At 43.4% G+C, this 25,728-nt stretch overlaps 1 protein-coding gene across 1 annotated transcript in view; it reads right to left on the bottom strand.

The window, feature by feature from the left end:
• The window catches only part of CDH23 (cadherin related 23), a 375,943-nt gene that overhangs the window by 182,210 nt on the left and 168,005 nt on the right, over positions 1-25,728 (bottom strand). Inside the window, exons 11-12 of the mRNA XM_077930519.1 lie at positions 24,450-24,599; positions 20,649-20,807 (exon numbers count right to left, since the gene is read on the bottom strand). Coding sequence (XP_077786645.1) covers positions 20,649-20,807; positions 24,450-24,599 — 309 coding nt within the window. The remainder of the gene's footprint in view (positions 1-20,648; positions 20,808-24,449; positions 24,600-25,728) is intronic.

Here is a 25,728-nt window from a genome sequence, read left to right as displayed (position 1 = left end):
CAGGAAACAATAGCAATGTTTGACATGTCATAAGGATTGATGGAGCAGAAATTTACATGGGAGAATGCATTTTTAAACAGCTCCATGGAGCCCCGGTGCTTTGCCGGTAATGGTTTCGACATTCATCATCCACTGAGCCCCCATTGAATAACTCCTTAAAACTTCGTGAGATAAGCTCTACTCATAGCTGCTTCAGGGAAGCGTAAGATGTGGTGGGGGGTGGGGGGGGGAGAGCCGTAACGAAGGAAGGCAAGAGTTTAAAGAGAGAGGAACACTGAAGAGATATACTAGGAATACTGAGATCTTGAACACACTATGTCCACAATTATAATGACTATCACTGCTCATGACTCCCGAGACCACCTTTACAGTTAAAGTATGCAATACTTTCTGTTTAAAGGTAAAGGGACCCCTGACTATTAGGTCCAGTCGTGGCCGACTCTGGGGTTGCAGCGCTCATCTCGCTTTACTGGCCGAGGGAGCCGGCGTACAGCTTCCAGGTCATGACTAAGCCACTTCTGGCGAACCAGAGCAGCGCACGGAAACACTGTTTACCTTCCCGCCAGAGCGGTACCTATTTATCTACTTGCACTTTGATGTGCTTTCGAACTGCTAGGTTGGCAGGAGCAGGGACCGAGCAATGGGAGCTCACCCTGTTGCGGGGATTCGAACCGCCGACCTTCTGATCAGCAAGTCCTAGGCTCTGTGGTTTAACCCACAACGCCACCCGCATCTCTTCTGTTTAAGTACTTTTAATTTAACTATGTGTGCAATCATGATAAATTTTAGAGATGAGAGCAGTATGAAGAAATATGTAAGATACAGGGAAATCAAAACTTATGTCAAAGTCAATATTCAAAAAGAGTGAAACCCTTGTTGTGGTTTTCTAATCATAGAATTGTAGTGTTGGAAAGGAACCCTGGGGGTTATCTCGTCCAATCCTCTGCAATACAGGAATCTCAGCTAGATCATAGATGACAGGTGGCTACACAACCTTTGCTTAAAAACCTTCAAGGAAGGAGAATCCACCACCTCTTGTGGGAGTCTATTCCACTGTTGAACAGCTATTACGGTCAGATGATGACCTGGGAGAGGGAGGTGACAAATTCTAGCATTCAAAAAAGCACAGGTGAGTTGCATCACCTGCAACAGGACTGTGGACCAGTTCCACCTTGTTTGTTTATATATCACTTTGGTCACATACGATAGTCTAAGACTGTGTTAATGCTGACTATTCCCAGTTTACCTGGAGTCCTAGATCTGTGAAGTTCTTATAATCAACATGCTAGCTGTGGAAATGTGCTGCATCCCACCAAGAAGATGGACAACCATCGCAGCCATGTTTTGGGGGCATCCGGCTGTTTTCAGCCCCAAATGAAGCACCTTGTAACTGCTTATAGTGACTCCCACATTGGATGCTTAAATGTTTCTTGTGCTGGTGCCCGAGTTTAATGCACCTTTCATGTCTAAGGCATGAAACCCATTCAACACAGCAGAACATCCCCTAGAGAAATCATCTTGACTGTAGATGTTTTGATGAATCAGTTCATGGCTTTACAATCCATAACGGGTTGCTTTCTTACTCTCTTCTCTTCTTTCCTGTACATTTACGGTGACACCACTTCTATTGCTCTCTTGTTTAGAAGCAATTGTACCTTCACTAGAAGTTGGATTGGTAAACTGGTGGTTCCAAGATCTCTAGCATCTATGTGACCGCTTAACCTATGTAACCGTTATCCACTGGCTCCTGTTACCAAAAGGGGGCATCTGTAAGGTAATTCTGCCTAGTGTAAGACAAAGAGTTTGGAAAACACTTTAGATCTTTGACATGGTTCGGAAAAATAACGAGACTCCCAAGGAGTGTGCTGGGAGCTTGGCTTTATACATCGTTCCCAGTAAATAATCCATGGGAGAATCATATTCAGTTCCTTCAAATGCAAGTTGCTTAGGCAACTTTATAGCCTTATCGTGCAGGATCTTAGCCAACTACCACTTGTAATGGTTAGAGCAGGGGTTGTCAACCTTTTTATACCTACCACTCACTAATGCATCTTTCTTGATGGTTAAATTTCCTTACCGCCCACCAGTGCTCGATGGAAGAAGGATTCAGCTTGTGCTGTAGAACCCCCTACCCACACCTAGAATCCTAAAATGCCCACTAGTGGGTGGTAGGGACCAGGTTGACAACCCCTGGGTTAGAGTATTGGTTTTGGACCAGGTCGACTTAGGTTCAAATCCTTGGTCAGCAGTAGTTGCAAGTATTTCACCATTCTCTCTGCTTTTCTTTGTGAGGATAACCTCATAGAATAATAATATACTGCCCTGCCTGTGGAGGAAGGGTGCATGACAAATAAACATTCCCTAGAGTCTTTCAGTAAAGCTTATTAGCAGCAATTGAAAGCTAATGCTGAGCATACCATTGGTAGGGGGAGAGGGAGGAGAGCCATAACAGGTGTTTCCGGGGAGGGAGAATTCCATTTGATATGTCACTCTCTGCAGGACAAGGGTGCCCTTGCAAAGAGAATTGACACCAGGCCTGCTAAATAAAGGGGTTTCCAGGTTTGTTTGTTGTTGGAGGAGGAGGTTTTTTATTTAAAAACGAGGGAATAAAAATTGATGGGAAGCAAATTGCTTTGGCCAGAAACTCTCTGCTCAAAAGAGCTGTAGCAGGAAAGCAATTACTGACTGTCAAAAACCTGTCAAGGCATCAGAGTGACCTGCCATGATTCTCATCGCTGCCTGCTGCCTGCCAACCTCCTGGTGATACTACGTGGGGTGATGAGCAAAGAAATAGGAACACAGAAAGGAATACGGGAAACATGCAACATGCACAGATCAGGGGTCAGTCATGGGTAGAATGAGGCACAATTTACCCAAGCCTGGAAATCCAGGGGCCCCTGGCCTGTATGCCAGTTCCCATGGGGAAAATGCAGAAACTATACAGGCTATGCTGAAAGAGGTTTGCACAAACTTATTTCCCTGACTCTGAATGTCCACATACTTTCCTGTATCTAGTAGTTGTCTTCAACTCAGTCCTACTCAAAGTCCCACTGAAATAAATGGGCCAAAGATAGGCATGGCCATTATTGTTAAGAGGCCTACTCTTCACCAGCAGGTCCCAGGGTGGGTTGCAACACCTTAAAATTCAGAATAAATTCACTTAATACATATCACATTCACAAGAATAGGGTAGTCCTGAAAACACACTGAATACAACCCTATGGGTGGCATTCACTTAAGGAGCCTCATCTGTGGAACCCCAACATGAGGACTTCTGCTTGTGCATTGGGGCTTTCTCCCCTTCCCCAGCATGTCTCATGTCCTGCCACTCATTGGTGATGGCAGTGGGGTGCTCAAGAGAACCTCCAGATCAGCATATGGGGAGCAGACGGGTAGGAATCATACCTCTTGTGCAAATGGGACATTCATTGAAGTGCAATGTTGAACTCCCTCCCTATATGTCCAGATATTTTAAAATACGGTGCAATTTACCAATCAGAAGTTTTATTGGAACTAAATAGCAACAATACAAGTCATCCTCTAGAACAGAGAGAGGAGGAAAGTCTAGGCCTTTTATTTGAGAGAAAGAGAACTGCACCATCCTAGATTCCCAAGAAACTACAAGTTTCAGAGTTCCTTAGTTTATTCCAACATTTTCTTTGTATGGAGAGGAGTGCACATGTCATGTAAGTAAATTACTTTGCTCTCCAGAGTACACAGAAGGAATGACACTAGACCTCAGGGCTGGGAGCATTGTCTAAAGGTCATTTGCCACTCTTGTACTGTGTCACACAACCTTATCTTTCTGTCTTCCAAACACCAATCTGCCCTGTTTGACTATAAATACTAATCAGGCAGACAGAAACATTAGGTGCTTATGAAAAGACACCTAAAGAAGCTAAAGGACACTGAACAAGTCTCAGATTTTTCATAACAGACAAGGCCTTTCCGGGGAAGTGGGGTCAAATTCCAACAAGCTTGTACCAGGCCAAAAGGATTGTTAGCATGGAAAATAATTACTGCCTTCACGCTGTGTTATAGCATGCCAATTATGGTCCTCAACAACCACAAAGTAAGGAGTAAAATAGGTACTAGCCGAAAGAAGGGAGAATCCTACCAACTCAGCTTTAGCGGCAAAGGTCATAGCAAGCATGTGAGGAACATATGAGTGTCCCCATTTCATTGACAAGACCAGGGTGGCAGCTGTAGAAAGGACTGGGGGAAAGTGGCTCAGCTTCTTCAGCTGCCAGGCAATCTCCTCTGCTCTGCTGCAGTTTCCAAAACCATTCACTGGATGTTAAGGTCTGGAAGGATGCAATTGTTACCCCATGTGGGTGGGTGCAACTTAAGAGTAGAGGAGTGTCAGGTGGGGAGAGAATTAAGCATTCTTCTACACCACTTTCCTTCTCCAAATATCCCCTATCCTAAATAATATTTTTTTCTTAAAAACAAAAACAATGGAACCAACTGTTAGAATTCTGTTGCACGCATTTGTGTGCAATGCTTATTTAGGTCCTTAAATCCTCCCAACGGGGAGGCAATATATTGATTGCTAGCTAGCATTTTATAGATCCAGGAATGGAAGGGGGGGAAAAACCTGGCGCTACAAACATCAAGTGCTCAAAAGCAAATTAGCAACGAATAGGGGTCCCACTTAACATTATCACAAACTTGGTGGGGGAAGTGAAAATGTACATTCTTCTTAATTTTCAGCATTATTCTCCCTCTCTCGGTGCTTTTGGAAATGTATGAAGTTACAATCAGGAACAACTGGACCCGACCTGCTTACCAGGATTATTAGAGCGGAGGTGGATAAAGGTGATTGATTGGAGGAAAGAGAAGCCGAGAAGAAAGAGGCAGGGGACAGAGAAGTGGAAAGAATAACTAAAAGGAAGACACTGTTAAAATGTCAAAGTGGTCCTTGAGAAACTTGAGATTGCAGAGCCTCAATGGATACAGACATTAAAGCTAAACTAACAACCTGACAACTCCGCTGAGACTGGCAGGGGGAAAATGGCCAATCAACCTCCCTCGGAATTACAGAGCTTCTTCTACTATTTCTTCCAGGTGATGGGAAGGTGGGGGGGAAGTCCCAGCTTCTTTTGATTGTGTTTTATAACAGCAGCCCCCTTAACATCAGCTGCTAGTGCAGTTCACAGAGTTGGCAAGAAAGCAGACCCCTCGGTTCTATACTGAGTAATTTACTGCAGCAAGGCTGCCCGTAGCTAGGGATTACAGTTGGAAAATTTAGTCAATGGCGCATATTACATTGTTAGCAGCTGCACAGCAAAGAAATAATTGTTAAGACAGAGGTTTCACACTTTCCCCCCCACCCCCATTTTACTTCTCTCCCCCCCCCCCCCGGCCAAGGTGACACCGGGACAATTTAGATGCTCGCCTCACCAGGTTTTATTGGAGCTCTGTGGCTGGGCCAGCAGCAGGTTCTTTGCTAATGAACCGTATTGATTTCATATTCTCTTGTTGTCCGCTTAAATGGCAAGCGGCATATCTGATAGATTAAATAACCACACAATAGCTTGGCTGACATCTCAATCACTCCGCTGTTAGGTCTCTAATGAATTTTACAGCCCAGCAAAATGGAAGAAATTAAGGTCAGAGTCCAAAGAAGAAAACATAAATCACCACAACGAACTCTGAAACGTTTGCGAGAACAGCTCATCCGTGCAGTCCTTAGCTCTTCTTTCTCCCCTCTGCCACCATTAAAAGCCCAGGCCTGCTTGAGCAACTGAGATTATGAGGCAACCTGGAGTCTCCCCCAGCCAGGGACACTGATAGAGGCACTCAGGCTGAAAAGATTAGGAAGCTGCCTTGCACAGTGTCAAAAATAATGGTTCCACCTAGCTCAGCATTGTCTACATTGACAGGCGGCAGATCTCCCAAGGTTTCCCAGGTCCACTTGGAGATGCTGAAGGCTGGACCTGAGACCTTCCGAACAGAAAGCATTCGCTCTGCCCCTGGCCTAGCACTCCATAGCTGTCAACCTTCCCTTTTTTTTTGGGGGGGGGAATTCCCTTATTCCAGCGCTGTTTCCCGCTGCTATCCCAAATTCCCAAAGTGTGACGCATGGACCACTCATACTCCACAAGTTTCATTCAGGTGGCCCATGACAGCAACACTCTGGGGTGGCATAGCCATGTGTGCAGCTGGTGGCAAGATGGGAGATGGTCCAGAGCTGGGGAAAGAGGCTGGCAAAGAACTTAAAAGAAGTGGCAAGTCAAGATGTGGGAACAACGGAAGCAGTGAGAAAGAGGGGAAGAAGCTAAGGGAGGGTATGTGCAAAAGAAGGGGAGTGCCTCAGAGCAGGAGTTGTCAGTTATTTAAAAAAGGATAGTAGTCAATGTCTAGGGCCGCGGGTGGCGCTGTGGGTTAAACCACAGAGCCTAGGACTTGCTGATCAGAAGGTCGGCGGTTCGAATCCCCACGATGGGGTGAGCTCCCATTGCTCAGTCCCTGCTCCTGCCAACCTATCAGTTCGAAAGCACGTCAAAGTGCAAGTAGATAAATAGGTACCGCTCCGGCGGGAAGGTAAACGGCGTTTCCGTGCGCTGCTCTGGTTCGCCAGAAGCGGCTTAGTCATGCTGGCCACATGACCCGGAAGCTGTACGCCGGCTCCCTTAGCCAATAAAGCGAGATGAGTGCCACAACCCCAGAGTCGGTCATGACTGGACCTAATGGTCAGGGGTCCCTTTACCTTTACCTTTAGTCAATGTCTAAAATGGATGATCTTAGACAACTATTACACCAAACACCGAAGAACTTTGTTTAACCCCACAGACATTTCCACAGCATTAAAATATTCACGTTCCTTTTCAGCTCTATTTTTATTGCTTCCTGTATTCCTTATTACATTAAAATTCAAGTTCCATTATATTAAAAAAACACACAACACTTTAGCACCTAGCACAGTGCATTACAACTGCTAAACCTCAGGCAGAAAGAAACCCGTTAAGTGATCCACCAAGATTCCCAGCAATCTGCAAATTTTTTGGAAGTGAGGGGTGGGAACCACTGCTTTAGGAGGAGTACGCCAACTCACGGAGGATAAATCTGTGAAGGGCTATGTGGAGCTTCCATATAAAGCAGCTGCATCCCTCTGAATACCCAGTGTTTGGGTGCTGTCCTTCCATGTGAGCTTCCCAGAGCAGGCCCTGAGAAAGACATGGGGCTCATCCACACTTTGCTTGTCCCATGTCTAGAAAGCACAGAGGAGAGTAGTTCTGCTTGTCCTTTGCTTTCTAGCCATGGGTCCAAACGGCTTTCCATTTGCCCTGCTGCTTCCCCCAGGAAAACCCAATCTTTACCGCTGAATCAGAGCAAACGTTAATCTGCAGAAAACCCAATCAATGTTTGCTCTGATTCAGCAACAAAGAGCAGGTAGCCCAGAGAAAACAGTTAAGGGACAAGTGTTAAGAGTGGAGGAGCCCTGGATGGAACTTGGGCCAACAGAGCTGGGCTATTCTTACTCTGTCCTCTAACTGGTCGACAGCTTGAATAGATATCTCACCTTGAACTAAAACTTTTCCAAACTCGCAGTTGTCTTCAAAGTGCTAGCACAGCAGAAAAGTAATTTGGGGTGGGAAACAGGTTGTGTCCCCTCCCTCCCAGCTAAATCACAATATTCTCTTGATCGCTTGTTTTCCAAAGGATATCATCTGGAGAAGTACAAATGTAGGTCCGCTGGTTTCTCTCATTCATTTTTCTTGCTTGCGCCCCCCCCCCCACCTCTGGACTCCGAAACTGTGTATTTATTCTGACAGCTCCATCAGGACACATAGCTGCAATGAAAGCTGCAATAATTCTCTCTCTCTCTCTCTTTCTCTTTAGCGCTTGTGCTGTCATGATTCCTATTCCATCCCATTCTGGTTTTACGGATTGATATTTAGATTAAGGAGATAAACACAACCAAAGAGTGCTGGGCTATGACAGACAGACGAGAACTTAGATCTGTCAGTCACTCCGCTACCTAGTAATTCCTCTCCCTTCTTTCCCTTCACTTTATTTACAGAGGTGAATGGATAAGAATATTTAAAAGGAACAAAGAGCCCAGCGTCTCCCACCCCCACCTCCACAAAATCCATTTGTGTTTAGCTTTCCAGACCATTTGGAACCTCTCCCTCTCTCTCCTTTGATTACTTAACTATTTACTGTTTCACATGTTTGCAGGTTTTCCTCTCTTACTGCAGATAAAGAATTCAATTTTCTTTTAAATGGTGGGGGAAATTGGAAGAGATTTTGTTCTGTTTAAGCACAGCTGGAGTCTCAGGGACTCTGGGGGATTGTGAACAATGAGATCAATTAAGATGCCAATGGAGAGAGGGAGGTAGGCAGGAGGGGTGGGGAGGAGTGTGGGATGAGGAGAAAGGTGAGGAAGAGCACAGCAGGCAGCTTGGAGGACACAGGGAAAGCTATGGACTCTTTTTTGCTATATTGCTCCTCATTTCACACTTGTAAAAGCAGATCTGGGCTGTCAGCTTAAAGGTTTCCAATATGCTTAGCAGGGGAGAAACACTGACAGCCATTTAATAGAAATATGAGTTTCAGGGAACCACAGAATTCACCTGTACTATATGTTTATCATGGGGTTGGCCTTGCTTTGAGACATGCACCCAACTTTCTCTTATTTGTCCACCAGGACCTAAGACACGTGGGCAGGCGATAAAATGCAGTTAGCTGTTATGAACAGAAAAAGCATCACATTTCCATTTCTGTTTCGGCAACAAAGAGGTTGTGTGCTGTGAATTTGACGTCAGAAATATCTTAACTTTGTATTTATCCACCCTTCCCATCATGAAGCAGGATGTAACATCAGCAGGCCCTCAGATAGGGAAGGAGATGTACTGGGACCCTCCCAACAGTACGGCTCGCTGGAGCAGAAGACAACCTTCAAGTTGATGGAAGTATAGAAGTCTTAGCCCAGAAAAATAAGCCCAGTTGAGATAGTGCCTCCTCTGTAATGAGCCAAATCCACAGAATAATCCGGGGGGGGGGGGAGTGTTGGAAGGTGATAGTGTTCAAGGCAGCCTCCAAGAGACAGAGCTTACACTTGACTAAGTAAGCATTTCCCATAGATACCGTCTCCAGGAGAAGATAGCTCAGTTGGTTAGAGCGGTGCTGATGACGTCAAGGTTGCAGGCTCAATCCCTGCATGGGGCAGTTGCATATTCCTGCATTGCAGGGGATTGGACAAGATGATCCTCAGGGTCCCTTCCAACTTTACAGTTCTATGATTCAATGAAATATAAGCGAAAGGATGGTCCAGGAACCAGTGGGTCCCACAAAGTGAAGATTCAACAGGACCATGTATATTTGTATATCCCTGACTTTTAGCTAGACAGATTAAAGTTTGCAGTTTTCCACTGCTTCTCACCAGCAGGAGAGTTTTAAAGTCCCCTGGGCTTCTCCCTTCCACTCTCTGAGGGGCTAATGATGATGCATTACACACAAATATTTGTAACAGAATCCTAACACCGTTAGTTTAAAAAACAAAATGACAAAATGCCGCTTTGGGAAGGATAAATATTGAGCAGAGATGCACTGGGGTGTGTGTGTAGAAGACGCCTTCACCTTTTCTTGCCTTCTACTCTTCTACTCCAAATTATGCCCCCACAGCTATGCTTCTCCCAGGGCTCAAATTCATGTTTGCTCCTTTACATATGTTTGAGTACAATGTGCCGTTACGACCCCGAACCAAACAGTTCAAAACAGATTCGGTGAAGAGCGAGAGAGGAAGTCTCCTTGACTGCGCCAGGGATTAAATTTCCTGTGGCCACGCCCCCTGCTGGTGCTGATTGGTCAGCGGGGCCAACCCTGGGTGTGGCCCCGCCCAGCGCCAGTGATACAGCTGGGATGCCACAAGGGGGGCATTAATCTCTGCCCCCCAGCTGGATCATTGCAGGGGCCCAGATGCTTGGCCGCAATGCCGCTCACCAGAAAAGGTGAATGGACTTCCCATGGTTGGATCAGATTAGAATTAATGGAATTGAATCTCAGTAGTTCCTGAGATATTTTTTTATATATAAAAAAACTTCCTACAGCATTTCTCTTCTTTTATTTGATCTGCGCAGTTGTGCGACATCATGTTATTCTTTGTGACGGAAAATAGACATGGAGAAGCATGTCCTTTGAAGAAACTCTTAGATGATGACTTGAATTCAGAATACAATGGGCCCAGAAATACTGAGCAGCAGCAATGATTGCAAATTCTACTCAAATAAGCTGAAGACCCAGAAGTGGGGTGGATTAAGAAAAGCAGGAGACAGGTGGGGAAGAGGACTTTCAGCTGCTAGCCGAAACTTCCAAGTATATTCATATTTGCTAAACCAAACTATCTCTTACTTATTTTCAGTCAGCAGAGAGAACTTGTTGCAACTGCAGGATCCTGTGCCTTACTTTACAGAAGACAGCCCTCTGTCATAAGGGCTGTCAATTCAAATCCAGTTGAAAGATAAAGACTGACAGGAAGGGGCCTTGAAGATGCCCATCGAGAGTTAGTACCTGAACAGCAGACTGAGGAGATGAGAAGATCAAACCTATCCATTCTGAAGGAAATCAGCCCTGAGTGCTCACTGAAAGGACAGATCCTGAAGCTGAGGCTCCAATACCTTGGCCACCTCATGAGAAGAGAAGACTCCCTGGAAATGACCCTGATGTTGGGAAAGATTGAGGGCACAAGGAGAAGGGGACGACAGAGGACAAGATGGCTGGACAGTGTTCTCGAAGCTACCAACATGAGTCTGACCAAACTGCGGTAGGCAGTGGAAGACACGAGTGCCTGGCGTGCTCTGGTCCATGGGGTCACAAAGAGTCGGACACGACTAAACGACTAAACAACAACAACAAAGAAGTTATGCATTTTTATTTTGATTATAGCAATTATTTCTAAATTCACATCAATGCATGTAAATTAGCACATGAAAATTTGTTTTTTGGTCCTTTTTAAAGTGATGCATCTCCCCTTCTTTGGTGATATATAAGTGGCCATCCAAGGGCACAGCAAAGCCCCATGAACAAATTTGGGAGGTAGATACTTCAGAAGAAGCAGATAAAACCAGTGGTTAGAGCCTCTAGGAATCCAGTGTCTCTAGTGCAATGCCTCAATTGATTGAGAAAGGGATCTGTATTTTAAATATTTATTTATTGATGAACACTGATCTCCTTCCCAGTGTGGGACAACTGCATTATGACTTTTTTTTTTTGGTCAACTCACATTCCTATATTGCTGGTGAGAGAGGGGGAGGAATCAGCACAAGATCAATTTTCTTGTCCCTTGTGTGAAACCAAGGTGGAAATTAGAAAGGCAGAAGATCAAAAGAAGGTTAACTTGAGACTCTTTGTCAACTAAATTAAAAGTGACCTAGTGAGAGGTGCTACAAAAAGTTAATTAACACATTTACTTTGCTACTAAATTCCTAGAGGCTGCTTCAAGTTATGCTCTTATAATATGAAAGGTGACATAAGCAGATAAAAGATAGGAAGTTTCATTCTACCAGGGCAACCTATTTTGCTCATTAAATACTGTCCAATGTGAGTAGAAATAGCTCAAAAGTGGAAGTAGCTCAAAAAAAGCTTCAGGTAGGGGTCCTTCCTATCGTTTGCCACCTGATGCTTTTAACTTGAGATAAACCTGGATCTTCTACATGCAAAATAGTATTCTACCCCTGAGATAAGGGGTCTCTCATGTATCTCATAGGACATGGAGGGTGTCTGCACATGTGAGTGTCTGCCAACAGAGGTGAGAGAAATTATGAGTGTGGAAACTGACTGCTATGAAACATGCCCATTGCTACCTACAGAGATAAGAATGGAACATATGGATTTGAGCATACTCTTTGTAAATCAGATTTGATCATAGCTAATATCCAAGATATGAGCAGTATGGATTGAATGCAGGCTTGCCAGTTCCAGCACAGCATTCTCGTCCTCAATGCCAATACGGAGGAAGACACAAACACCCTTGTGGGCCATTGCAGTTTCAAAATCCAGCCACTGGAGCTCTTGATTTGCTCAGCATGATGTGTAGGTTGATTGGCAGGGCTCTTCCTTATACATGGTGTGCCGTTCCTATGATTTTGCTTTGCAATAAGCCACCACCACGCTTTTGCTATTTGGGATGCTGTATGTACATCTTGACAGCAGTCCTGTTGCTCCCATCCACACATAGCTCGAAGAAAGGTGCTTTCAGAAGAAGAAAACATTCTGAAAAGTCTGACCAGGGTAGCATAAGTGCTGATGTCATCTGTTTGGTTGAGCATTGAATACCTATAGCACAAATGAAGCCTGGTGGGCTTAAGCTTAAGCTTAACCAATGTCTAAGCCTTGGTCCCATTTTTATCAGCTGTACTATCCTCTTGTGTCTAGGATGAACCCAGTAGATAAACAGCTTGCTGGAGTTACTGCAAAATACTTCATAATTTGAACTAATAGACGTACTAACTGGGACCAATGGCTTCATTTTTAAGTGACCTGGCCTGATTTGTCTGGACTAATATGCAGATTGGAACACAAATATCATTTGGTTCTCACATTGCCCCGAAATTTGCACTAGTGACCTACCTCTCTGTCTCTGCTTGTCATTGTTCCTTAACAAAGGAATGAAGAAATAGGTGGGGAATCAAAAGCAGACCTCCAGAGAGCTTAAAAGAAGTTAAGTGTGGTATCATGAGAGTCAAGCAGGCAAAAGGAACTGATCTGAATCTAATCTACCAAGCTACACTGGGAGCAAATCAAGCAGAGAGAAGGATTAGGGGGTCAGGGTCTACCTGCAAAGTAACGGTCTCTTGAGTGATCATTCACTTAAGACCTCCAAAACCAAGTGAAAGGCATGCTGTCACAAAAGAAGTAAACTCGCTTTCCTCCAACTTTTTGATTTGTTTAAAAGCAGCAGAACAACCTCAGCCTCTATCTGCTTGCCACTACTCACTCACACTCCCAGCCAGTAAAAGCCCAAGCATCCACATATCCAGGGATATAAGTGTTTCGGTCTGCATGAGTCTTCTGTGAGGATTAACACCACTTCGCTTTATCCTATAATTTGATTCTGCAACTTCAAGCTTAGGAGGAACAGATATTTGAAGTGTAAGGATGTAAGCTCCGAGCGACACTACACCCCTGCTATGCCGAAATCAGTCACTCGCATTTAGTGCCCGCAGCATCACTGAACGGCGGAAGCTTTTCTGAGTTGCAGACAGCTGTATGAATTAATACAACTGTTCATCACTGCCAGGACATGGAGACTCTGGAGCCTGAGCAGGTTGGCAACTGTCTGTTGGCTCCCAACGCTGCTCACAAACTCAGGATGGAGCAAGGCCAAGATGTCAGCATTACTTCTATCCATTGCCTTTGATTGAGAGAGAGAGAGGGATATATAGTTGAATGGAAACCCAAGATAAGAAGCACTATGGTGTCATAGTAGCACCAATTATTCCTATCTGACTTTTATTTTAGTGATAAATAAGGAGCAAAAACAAAAGGGTAGAAGTAAAACTTATGCCTTTTACTAACCATGGCTCAGGTAGAAACTGGTACAGTCTGTCCCATCCTGCAGTCATTATTGAAATAGCAAGTGCTCCCCTCCCTTTACCGTACCCTGAACAACCGGCCATGAAACCTTTTAATAACATAACAGAAAGGTCAACGAGAGCGAATTTCACACTTCTTGAGCAAGCTGGTTGTTGTAAACTTCATAGCCTCCAGGAGCAGGAGATGCTGAGAAAGCAAAGAGCACCCTAAATCAACATTTGGCGGGAGGGGGGGAGGGGGCTTTGACACTCTCCCCTGAATCTCAGGGAGTATTTGTCCAGGAGCCAGGGAACATTTTTTCCATTTACAAAGAGGTTGATTTTTCTGTGCATTTGATAGATTGATGGAAGAGGGGTTGTACACTCAAAAACAAAGTATGAATGACACAGTGTACAACTCTATTGCTGCAAGTTCAGCATCAAGAGCTTAAAGCCTCTCCTCTAAAGCCTAAAAAACTGAACAACAATTCTATTTTGATTGTATTGCTGAGGAAAATGCACATGTGCTGACCGAGAAGCAAACAGAGGGAGGAAACAGAGCTTGCCATGCAGCTGAGGAGCCTGAACCAGCTTCTCTTTGGCAATACATTGATACACAGCCTTGGTATTGCTAACCATGTTAAATTTGGTACAGGGTACCTCTAGCCCTAGATCTGCAAAGCAGACCTTTTGAAAACAAGTCTTCGTAGCATGAGGCCTGCCTAGAGGCATTCTCTGCATTCCCATGCAGGCCGCAGAAGCTGCTGCCTTAAAGCCTGTGCTGTCCAGCTGTTCACCTGCAAACAAAACACTTCCTGAATCTCATATGATAACGATGAGCACAATGGAACTGAAGAGAGGAATGCAAAATAAGGAAAAGAAAATGGGGATCAGAAGAGTTGCGGGGGAAACGCGAAAGAGAGAGCACGCAAATCCAGAGGTAAAAATATTTCAGGAAACTATATAAATGCTTCCACAGGCCAACTGCATCTCCACCCAGAGCATCCTGTGGAGCTGTGTGTTTGAACTTGTAAAGAGGAAAGGAGGCAGAGCAAGCTGGAAGCGGAAAGGAAAAGGAGGCATTGAATCCCTGCTGCTTGCAATCTCCGTTGCTTCATAGCTGATTTATAAGTGAAAAAAGGCAGCAGTTTCTCTGCCGTCAGAGACTTGAGTGGGGTGAAATGCTACAGAAAGGCATGGTCATTTGTCATCACTGGTGAAGTTCTTTTTCCCTTTTCTGGTACATTTCATATACCCAGGCCTAAACAGGAGAGGTGGAAAGTCAGCAGTCGATAGTACTAGACTTTGGCTATTGGAAACTTGAGCTCAAATCCATGTTTTGTATTTCACTGTGTGGCCATCTTCTCTCAGCAGAACCTGTTTAATAGGATTGTTGTGAACCTAAACTACTGCCTTAGCCCTTATGCTTCTAGGAATATAGAGGGGATTCAAATATTTTTTTAAAATGGGAATGTAAGCCTACCTGCAGTGGCTCCCAGATGACATCCAGTTTCTGCTTGCTCTTACCATTCATCTACATGTTAAGGTTGCAACAGTTATTCAATGTAAGATAATGTCTAAGCCCCCATTTCCTTTTGCAACTGAGCCACAGAGAGGCTCACCCAAAGCAGAACCAGGATCTAAACTAGGGTCTTCCGGTTCCCAAACACTATGCACTGTATCCCTGTAGAATGCTAATAAGCATTTTGAATTAGCAAATTGCTGCGCCATTCATAGCAACCTTGTGAAACTGGTTACTAGTTATTGCTATTTTAGAGAGAGGGATCTGGGGCAGATGGAGAGAAATGGGTGAATTTGCATGGTCATGGTTTAACAAGCCAGGATATGAATGAGCAGCATGCACCAACTCATACATAGACTCCTGCCCACCACTTTGCTACATCCATACAGTTAAAAACAGTACAGTACAATAATATATAATGATCAAGTACATATTAAATTTATGCTTATATAAGTATTTATTTAACTTAAGCAAATACTGAAACATACAAAAGGGGGGGGGGGGAGAACCAACAAGCTAAAAAACAAGACAAACTTACAAAAAAGAGATCCATTTGTGTATATATTTATTTCTGTATCTATTTTTACAAATAAGCAACATGTGCACCCCCTATCTTTATATAAATATTTCTCTTGTCTGAGTTAACCCATGCATGCATGCACGCACGTGTGTGTGTGTGTGTGTGTGTGTGCGCGCGCACACACACACACACACACACTTATATTAAAAAATGCAATTTATGGCCGCAAACAGTCCATCCTTATGTCTATAATACCCAGTTCTGCAATCTGCTTATTTCCTCTCTAGCAATTTCATAAGGATGCTACATCTTAGTTAACTTTGTTATTTCTAATTGTTCCCAACTTTTCTGAATTAAATCTTCGGTGTTCGGTTATTTTTTCCAGATTTTAGCGTATAATATCCTTGCAATGGGTACTATGTACAAAACCCTGTGTTTTATTACTTCTTTGTACTTTGTGTATAATAATAATAATAATAATAATAATAATAATAATAAGCACAATGGTGGTTCTACATTTATCTGTATCTGTAACAATTCCCTGAGCATCTCACGTTACCATTTGCCAAAACACCCCACCACATGTGAAAGTTCTTGCCTTTATCTTTATGACATATCCACATTATGCAAACTTCACACCATATCTTATTATTATTATTTAGAAGCCACTAACCCTAGTTTCCAGGTTTTCACATAACTGGACGCTCTGATTAAAAACTGAATTCTGGTTTGTTCAGCTGTTTGCTCACAGAGTGGCACAAAGTGGCAGTGAAGAGGCTGTGTTCACCCACCAGCAACTTGTGTACATCCCACCTTATTAAGCCAGGATATGATTCTGCAAACCACATAGTAACTTGTCAAATCAGCCCATGACAGAGGTGGAGCCTGAACCGGGTCTCTAAGATCTGTATCCACTGGACCATATAGGCTAAGCTCTCAGTTGCACCCTGAGACCCAAGCATCTAAATAGCAGCAACTTGAGTCAAAGTGTGTCAGAAGGGAGACCCCCCACAACATTTCCAAAAGTGCTGGGAACAAACACTTCCTTGGCACAGTACGTAGAGTGCTAAAGTGTCTATGAACCACCACCATCCTTCCCAGGCCTTGCATTTTTAAAACTGCCCATGTCTTTGCCTGAAAACTGTGGTAGGCTTGTGCAGCGGAGCCAGCTGCTACTCTGCTGTCACCAGGAAAGGCTGACACATACACTCCCGTATCCTAGGGACCACCCTCATTAGGCAGAACTCGCAAAGCACAAAGGAAGCTACAGCAAACAGATGAGGAATTACTGCATTCATTCACAAAGGGCCTTGAAACTACACAAATCAAATGGAACACGGGACAATCAGGAAGATATGATTGAGACGGAGGGAGGGAACCCAGTTTATTTACTGGCCTTTCATAATCTGTGTGCTTCTTTCTGAATCAAGCTTACATCTGTCTAGACTAATTAACTCCTTAAAACTTATGCACAGTCTGCTCTCTAACTATGCACACGCCAACCACTTTGGGCGTCGTATAGGAGTTTCAAAAGTGCGCCAGGAGTCTCTCCTTTGTTAAGGGAAGTGAACGAGGAAGGAAAGCGACAAATTACTCTTGTGGCATGTGAAGAGCTGGCATGGGTTCCTCCCAGAAGATGGCACATTTTATCTTGTTTTTCTCCGAAGCAGCTACCCCAAAGTAACAAGTGAGGTATGGCATGAGCTATGCATTGTTTCCAATAATCACATTTTTAAAAACACATGCACACAAACCTCCCACCATTCTATCAGCTGCCGAAAACCCCCCACTGTTAAATATTCAGAACCAGCCACTAGGAGTACACCAATAACTCACACCTATCTATATGGCTAAAACATAATGGCTGGGGTGGGATTTTCAGTGATGCATGTGACTATTTAGATTCCTTCCTCCATCTTTTCCATGTAAGCGTGATCCATGGACAATTGGACCAATACACATCTGATAAAGAATAATTTTAAACATGTAACAGAACATATGGGAAGATCTTTAAGGCCTAAGTCATTCAGAGATTGCTTAGTCAGATTGCCAAGTAATTCGTGCATTTGTTTTGGGTGGGTGGGTAGGTGTGTTGAAATCCAGCTCTGCTGGCCTTTAACAAAAGGTGCTATTAATCACTTATTTAAAAACTCACCATCACATGTGTGTGAAAAGCAAAGCAGCTGATTATTGTGTAGCACAAGATGCAGATTACTGAGTTCTTCCCATCACCATTCAACTTTGTCTAGAGAGTGTGCCACTTACATGAACAATCCTTCAAATAAGCAGCACTTCTGACGTGTGCAGAGTGTTGCATCTCAAACAACCAAAGAAAGCGAACAAGCACTTTCCGAAGCCTGTTAAAAGTTTGGGATCAGCTGGGAGGGCAATCTGGATTTCAATGCTAATTGCATACATTCTGATTTATCATAGAAGATTCGACTCCTGGCATTTTGCATTTGCTCTAAAATGCTGGCATAGCTGGAAGTGCAGGGGTGTGGGGGGGGGGGAGAGATGCTGTAACAATCTCATTGTTTAGTGTCTGACAGCCTGACTAGCTAAACATCTGTTTGAAATATTAATAACTGTCAGATGGGAACAGCTCAGGGGCTCCGTACGGTTTCACACCATCTGTTTGTAGAATAAACACACTTACATGCATACACTTGGAAACATTTTGTCTGAGTTCTACATTCCTCGTCTGCTACTGTTTGCATATGTAGGTTGATGGGAGGTAGGGGACTGTAGTGGCCCAGGACCACATGGGCTGGTAAGTTTGAGCATGCTGCTGGGGAAAAGACTAACTGAGGGCAGGTACATGTTACACTGCAGACAAGCTTCCTGTTCCTCAACTATGTGTCTCCCGGTGAACTCCTGTATCACCCATAACAAAGCAGCAAACGTGGGCTGGACAACTACAACCCACTGTAGCTCCAAGGCACATGTCCAGTGTATGTCCCCATATATTTACAGACACTTCCCTGCCTTCAAACACTTCGCATTTACCAGAAGACAGGTTGCGAAGAAACTGCAAATGCACCAGCCGCATAAAGTGTGAATCGGCCCAGTGAGTTGAAAACATGCAAAAACAAAACAAAAACACACACAACAAAAACCCAGAGGAAGAATTCATGCATATTTAACAACAGTGGCATAAAGACACCACCAACTACTTGTATTTTTCTTCTTTCAAGAGCCTCTTAATATTAGATTTATTAAAGTATGCTGGGCTTCTATTACAAGCAGTTAAGACTGGGAAAAGGAGTATCATGAAAAGATGTCCCTGGGTACTTTTTAAATTTCCCATTTGGAAGATATGCATATATTGCCTTCTTCTAATTTGGGTGCAAAGTCTTGATACTTCGTTTAACTCAGCTGACTTTGTTTTTCCCCTCCTCCTGCTGCCCCTACCCAGGCTTAGTAGATCATGCTAAGTCAAACAGGCCTTAAACTGAATCCAGAATGCAGAGGCAGTTAGAAAGCATTCTATCTACCCCTCACTTCCTGATGTTTTGCAAAAGAGTGAAATATATGAATGAATGAGCATCACAGATTTGCAACAGTCTTTGCCACAGCTAAATGATTCCTGATCACCTAAGGTACCTTCTGCCCAACTGACTACCTGAGATTATCGTAAAGGGTTCAAAGATCACAGGATGTTCAGTACACTACAAACACAGCTGGACTTTAGCCTTTTATCTCCTGTGTCCCACACATTTTCCTATCTCCAACCGTGCCTGTATTGACTATTCCATACTCTTGCTTCTACTTCCTCCCTGCATTTGTGACCAGCTCTGCTTCCTTTGCCTTCTCCCTAATAATGCTTTCAAAATCTCACATATCATCTGCAGAAGCTCTACCTTATTTCAGCTTATGACTTCTGTTATGTCACATGGCCCTTGTCATTGACAGTCAGTGTAGTGTAAACATTACAGTGTTGGACTATGACCTGGGAGATCAGGGTTCAAATCCTCGTTCAGCCATGAAACTCACTGGGTGAACTTGGGCCAGTCAGCACTTCTCAGTCTAACCACCTCATAGGATTGTTGTGAGGATAAAATTTCCCCTTCTCCCTTGCAGCTCTTCAGACACCCTCAAAATCTGCTTGATAGGGTTGGAGGGAGCAGATTTTTGGGTGGCGAGGAGGAATGGGAAGTTCTGCTGCTTCACTTGCGCAGTGTTGGATACAACCCTGAGCATCTGACTGCCAATGTATGCTGAACTAACAACCAATAACCTCAGACTGAAGCGGTAAGAGAGAAAGCTTAAGCACGAGTGACCTGTGCTTCCTTTTTCCATGCTTCCAGATTGTGGTACAAAATGGGAAATGTCCTTCACTAGCTCTCATAATCAACAGTGCATCCTTGCTAGTTGCCTGGAAATTGTCCTTTACTAAGGACCCCTGGAAAATTAAGTCCAGTCGAAGGTGACTATGGGGTTGTGGCACTCATCTCACTTTCAGGCAGAGGCAGTCAGTGTTTGTCCACAGACAACTTTCCGGGTCATGTGGCCAACATGACAAAACCGCTTCTGGTGCAATGGAATACCGTGACGGAAGCCAGAGCACGTGAAAACACCTTTTACCTTCCTGCCACAGCAGTAGCTATTTATCTACTTGCCCTGGTGTGCTTTTGAATTGCTAGGTTGGCAGGAGCTGGGACAGAGCAATGGGAGCTCACTCCATTGCGGGGATTCGAACTGCTGACCTTCTGATCAACAAGAGGCTCAGTGGTTTAGACCATAGCGCCACCTGCATCCCTGGTTGTCCTTTACTAACCTCACTTAAAGATATGCAAATCCATTTGGGGGAATCAGTCAGGTGTCTGCTCTCTTCATTAGGATGCCCACACTCCCAAGTGACTTCTGGCTTTATGCATATGAATTGTTTTATCATCACTGCTCTGGAGTTGTTGGGGTTTTTTTTACAACGAAGAGGATAGAAATGTTTTAAAAATGAAAGCTTCATCATTTTCTAATGCACTTCTGGGCTGATCCATAGTTCTGTGATAGACTCTGAGCAACCTAAGAGTTTCAAAGAAAGAGGTACAGTGGAATGTACTTTTTGAATAGATGTACGAGTTCTGCTTACCAGAACACTCAGAACTGTAGTTCCCACGGTAGCATTCTCAAACAGACTGATGTTGTAGAGGACTTGGCTGAAAATTGGGCGGTTGTCATTCTCGTTGATGAGGTTAATCTTCACCCGTGCAAAGCCAACATGGTCTGGCATGCTCTCATTTGCAAACAGCTGAGTGGAAACAAGGAGTAAATGATGAGTATGAAATTTAATTTGTGTCTTTAAGAGAGAGAGAGAGAGAGAGAGAGAGAGAGAGAGAGAGAGAGAGAGCGCAGTTCTAAATGTCCCTTGATTTCTTTGAGTGGACTGTTACGACAGCATCAAGCATTTGGCTGGCAGGCTACACATCAGGATTGAACCAGAATTCCACTGAATATGCCTGATGCATGAGCATTATTTCAGTCAAAAGCTCACAGCTTTACACTGCCACAGTTCCAGGTTACAGCCCCTGGATTTTAACATCCAGAGCATTGGAGCTTTATTTCCCTATTCAAGGAAGTCAAATCTCAACCTTGCAATCAAAAGCATAATCCATGTCTAACCGAAGTGACGTCATTTGTAAATCCCACCAGTAAGGAAATTCTGACAATCTTCTTTACATTTTGGACGCATTTGCTTTCTTATAAGGACATTAGGTACATTTTGAAGTCCATAAAATCCGGCTAACATTCCAGGCACCCTACCTTTCATTTTGTTTGAAAAATGTTTGCAATCTTCAAGCTACAGAAAAGACTGATAAGCCTGAAAACTTAATATTGAATTGGTGAGGACAGCAACTTTGGAACTAGAGTATGTTCAAGATATGAACTGACCCGGTTTGGGAATCGAAATTATGAATATGGCCAGATTCCCGCTTAATTTGGGTTTGGTTCATAATAGGATGTGCTGCTGCTGCTGCCAATTAGCTCAGCTTGCTAGTTTTTAACCACTCCTTCCAAGCAAATGTACCTCTCAGAGGGGTTGGGGAACTGGTGGCAGGGAGGGCTTGCCTGCGGGAGGCTGTAGAGGACTCTACTTAACTTGAAATGATGCTCTTGAGAGTCATTCATGCTGGAACTCACTGGATTTGTAGCACTGTGTGCATCTTGTTTCAAATGAGTTAAAGACACATTCATTATACGTAAACTAGAAGCCCCTAGACTTGCACTTTATATATTTCCAATGCTGCCCTTTATTCTGAAAAGTCATCCACTTCAGCTTTATATGCCTATCAGGATTTAGTTGTGGGTTCCAGTGTCCTGTTTGTGATACAAGCATCAATGCCCTCAGGAACTATGGCATAGGGATTTGCCACTATCTTACCCTCTTAACTTTTAAAACCCGAGCAGGATTTAACCCAATGATTTACATTTCTATTTTATGCCCTGTAGTGCTCTAGGAAGGCAGGATTTTATTTATGCTTCCTTGCTGGTGTATAAAGGCCCACTGTCAAGACTAATAGCAACAGAGGCTGCTGGCATGATGTTTACAGAGCTGCTTTGACTTTCGAAAAATTTACAGCTCACCCAGACATTGGGACAAAGCTGAAGCAGGCATCTGGAAAGAGCTTCAGTGCTTGATAGGTGCATTTAAACCAAAGTTTTATAGAACATAAAACTTTTATAGCTTCAAAACATAAAAGGGAGGGGGTGTTCTATTTAAGCTTCTGCAGCTGGGGCCCTAAATTTTGGAAGATAACGCTCACAGCAGATCTCTTTTCATTTTCTTCTTCTTTTTTGGCCAAATTTTAATATTGTGAAAACAGTACGAACCGGGCAAATTAGCAAGAGCTGTGAAAGCCCCTCCACATGTGACATTTGCTTCCGTCCCTGGTTTTTTAACAAACTTATTACACTAATATTTTGTCCCTGCACCTAGTGACACCAACCTCCTTTCCTATTACCCAATAACATGACAATCACACATGATAAATGATACAGTGAGGGATGCACACCACATTTTAATGTCATTCTCCCAAAGGTGACAGACTAATGCACGCTTGTCAAATATATAGGCACACTGAGTTTTTTGGGGGCCTACAGTTCCTCCTCCTAACATTCCCTTAGTCGGCAGCTGCTTTTTATACCCATGTCTGATGAAGCACAGTCAGCTAAGATCATTTCCATTAAAGCAGGCCTTCATCTGCTTTCAGAAGATCCAGAAGAACGCATCCAACAGAGGATTCTTTCCTCTATACCTTTGGCCCTGCTGAGTTCATTCTGTTTGCTTTCCATCAGGACATCAGAGTCTCCAAGGTTCAGGCCCATTCCTCTTAGTATGATCCCCACACAGCAGTAGTACTTTTACATATCACTCCTGTGAGGAACTGGTATTGGGTAAGTCAGATGTGCATGACCAAGCTGGCACACCCATCATTAGATCTGGGAATGTCTTCTTCATTACAAGAGTTTTGTGGAGGAAAATGTTAACAGCTAGAAGAGAAAACTTTTGCAAGCCTTCTGTACTGATCCCACAGGACCAATTCAGGAATGACCTTTGTCCACTCACTTACAAGTTGATGCAGCATCCACTTTGGTCCTTTACAAGTTTCAAGGCACCAAAGAGTTCAGAGGTTTCACAGGTTGCCCTGTGTTCCAAACCATGGGATCTCTCAGGTAGAAGGGTGGTTTAAAAAGGTAACAACAATAATAACTTGCCCATTTGCCCCCAGGCAGCTAGTTTGCAGTGAAAGGGCTTTCAGAAGGGAATCATTACAAAAGATAGTAAACACAAGAACATTAGTAAACATAACAAACAACAAACCATGACTTGTTAGTTTCATTCATATTAACTTCTTTCTACATGTCAACAGTAACTGGAGGAAGCTCGCTGTGATAAAGCAAGCAATGTCATTCATCACAGAACATGGAGGCTGATTTTTATTTTTAATGGGAATGTTCATTCAAGTCATTCCTGTAATGAACATAAAAGTGCAGAAGGTGTTATAGCTAAGTTTGATGGCGATTGTCATGGGGTATGTTCAACAAAAGGACCAAGGTAGGCACAAACTCCATGCAGCTGTGCTCCATTAAGCATCTGCCTATTCTGGCACAGCTGTCACATGACTTAATTCCTCCACTGCTAGGCCTATGGCATAGGGATCGTAAACTTTATGAAGACACACAAACTGCATTTTAACTACTTCATATAAAGTGGTACACCTGGAGAGGAATGACACAGGGAGGCCACATCTTAAAACAGATGCTGGGAAAAGGGACTCTGTGTAAAGGGACAAAAGAAAAGAACTTAGAAATGGGCTGGAAGCTTATTTGCTTATGAAAGAGAAGAGAGTAATGTTTATCTGAACTAGTCCAGTAGGATAGAAGCACATTTACAACTATGTTTGTGGAAATGAAGTTTCACAGACATCCTTTACTTAAAAACAGATGTCTGTAGCTGGTGTAGCATTATGATGAAGAGTGTCAGCTGACCAGCCACCATTTATGTCCTCAATCAGATCCCTCACCTGCAATGTTGGACAATAATACTGGTCTGCTTCAATGGGCTGTTGTAAGAATTTTTGAGAGAACAAATGTGAAAGCCTGAACTCTTGAAACATGTTATACGGATAGTAATGTTGATTAGAGGAATTCGTCTTGCAATCAAATGTTTTATCATGTTAGTCACTGGGAGCTCATTCTATCATTAAGGAGTACTTCAAATTTGGAACTATTTTACTGCAAACTCTACTTGATTAATTTTGCCATACTCAAAAATCTGTCTCCACACCCATATATTATCTTTCTCCACAATGAAGATGGATGGTATCCAACAATCTCTCTTATGTCTCACCCTCCCTTAAGTTGTTCATATATCTTTTAAAAGAATCCTTACAGAAAATTCGTAGCGAGGGATTGTCTCAAAGTCCAGCGGCACCGCAACTCTAATCCGGATATCTGCCTTTCCTTGAATTGACGTTGGAGAGATGATAAAGTGGTTGGAGTTGTTTCCCACCAGGTAAACTTCAAAAACACTGTTGAGCCCCTGAAGAAACAAAAAAAGGCAGTAATATTAAACCTGAATGAGCCTGACTGGTTGGTGTGCAGATAGGGATCACCAACGCTAAACACATAGGAAAAGTCTACCTAACTCAACAGAAGAAAAGTGAACAGAACATAGCCTGAAGGTAAAATAACATAATGAAGTGTGCAACAAAAACAAAAAAGAGAGATGGAATACATTTTTTTAAAAAATGGCAAAGAAAGAAATCTGTAAATATGGAGAGTGGGAAGCCACGGTTTGCTTGTGTCTACAAAACTCAAATAGTAGCAGTTTACTCTAGCAGCCACTTCGGCAGTCAAGTACTGGAACATCACTTCCATACTGGAACATAAAACAGCCCTTCTGGATTAAACCAAAGGGCCCTCTAGTCTAGTTTCCCATTCTCACAGTGGCCAATCATATGCCTATAAGAAGCTTGCAAACAAGACATGAATGCAGCAACACTTTCCATACTTAGGCTCCCCAGAGGCATACTGCCTATGATGCTGGAGGTAATATCTAGCTATCATGACTAGTGGCATGGATAGCCTTACGCTCTGTGGATTTGCCCAAGTACACCTTTAAAATTGCCCAAGTTGGCAGCCATCGCCATTTTGTGGTAGCAAAACTATGTGCTGTCTGAGTGCCTTTCATTGCACTCCCAGCCCAGCCCAAATGCCCATAGATTTCCATAGATTGCCTTGAGCACCATTTTTATTTTACACTCTTCTTAAATGAATATTTGGGGATCAAAAACACATTCAGTAGAACCTTACATCTTCTTGAAATATTAATTCCAAATGAATTACTATGAAATCTGTGAGACCACTTATGCATTTATTTATTTATTTTTGCTAAAGAGCACATAGTTGGTGTAAATCTCCCCTTAAGCGGCAGTAGTAGCTATCCTTATCATAATGGAGAGGAGAAGAAGCCTCAGCATTAGAACTTGAGCAGAGAAGGGGGCAGCTAAAAAAAGAAAAGAAAAAAAGTTTTGTTCCCCAAAAAACTGACACTTCACAATCTCCATGCCCAAACACTGTGCTCCTTCCCAGAGCCCAGCCCAGCAGAGCACATTACAATAAAGTTGAAAAAACCGCTGGAGCTGAATTTCCAATTTTCCCCCAAATGG

This window comes from Podarcis muralis, chromosome 6, assembly GCF_964188315.1.
Source record: "Podarcis muralis chromosome 6, rPodMur119.hap1.1, whole genome shotgun sequence".
NCBI lineage: Eukaryota > Metazoa > Chordata > Lepidosauria > Squamata > Lacertidae > Podarcis > Podarcis muralis.
The sequence above is the reverse complement of the archived record's forward strand: the minus strand, read 5'-3'. Positions and strand labels throughout refer to the sequence as shown.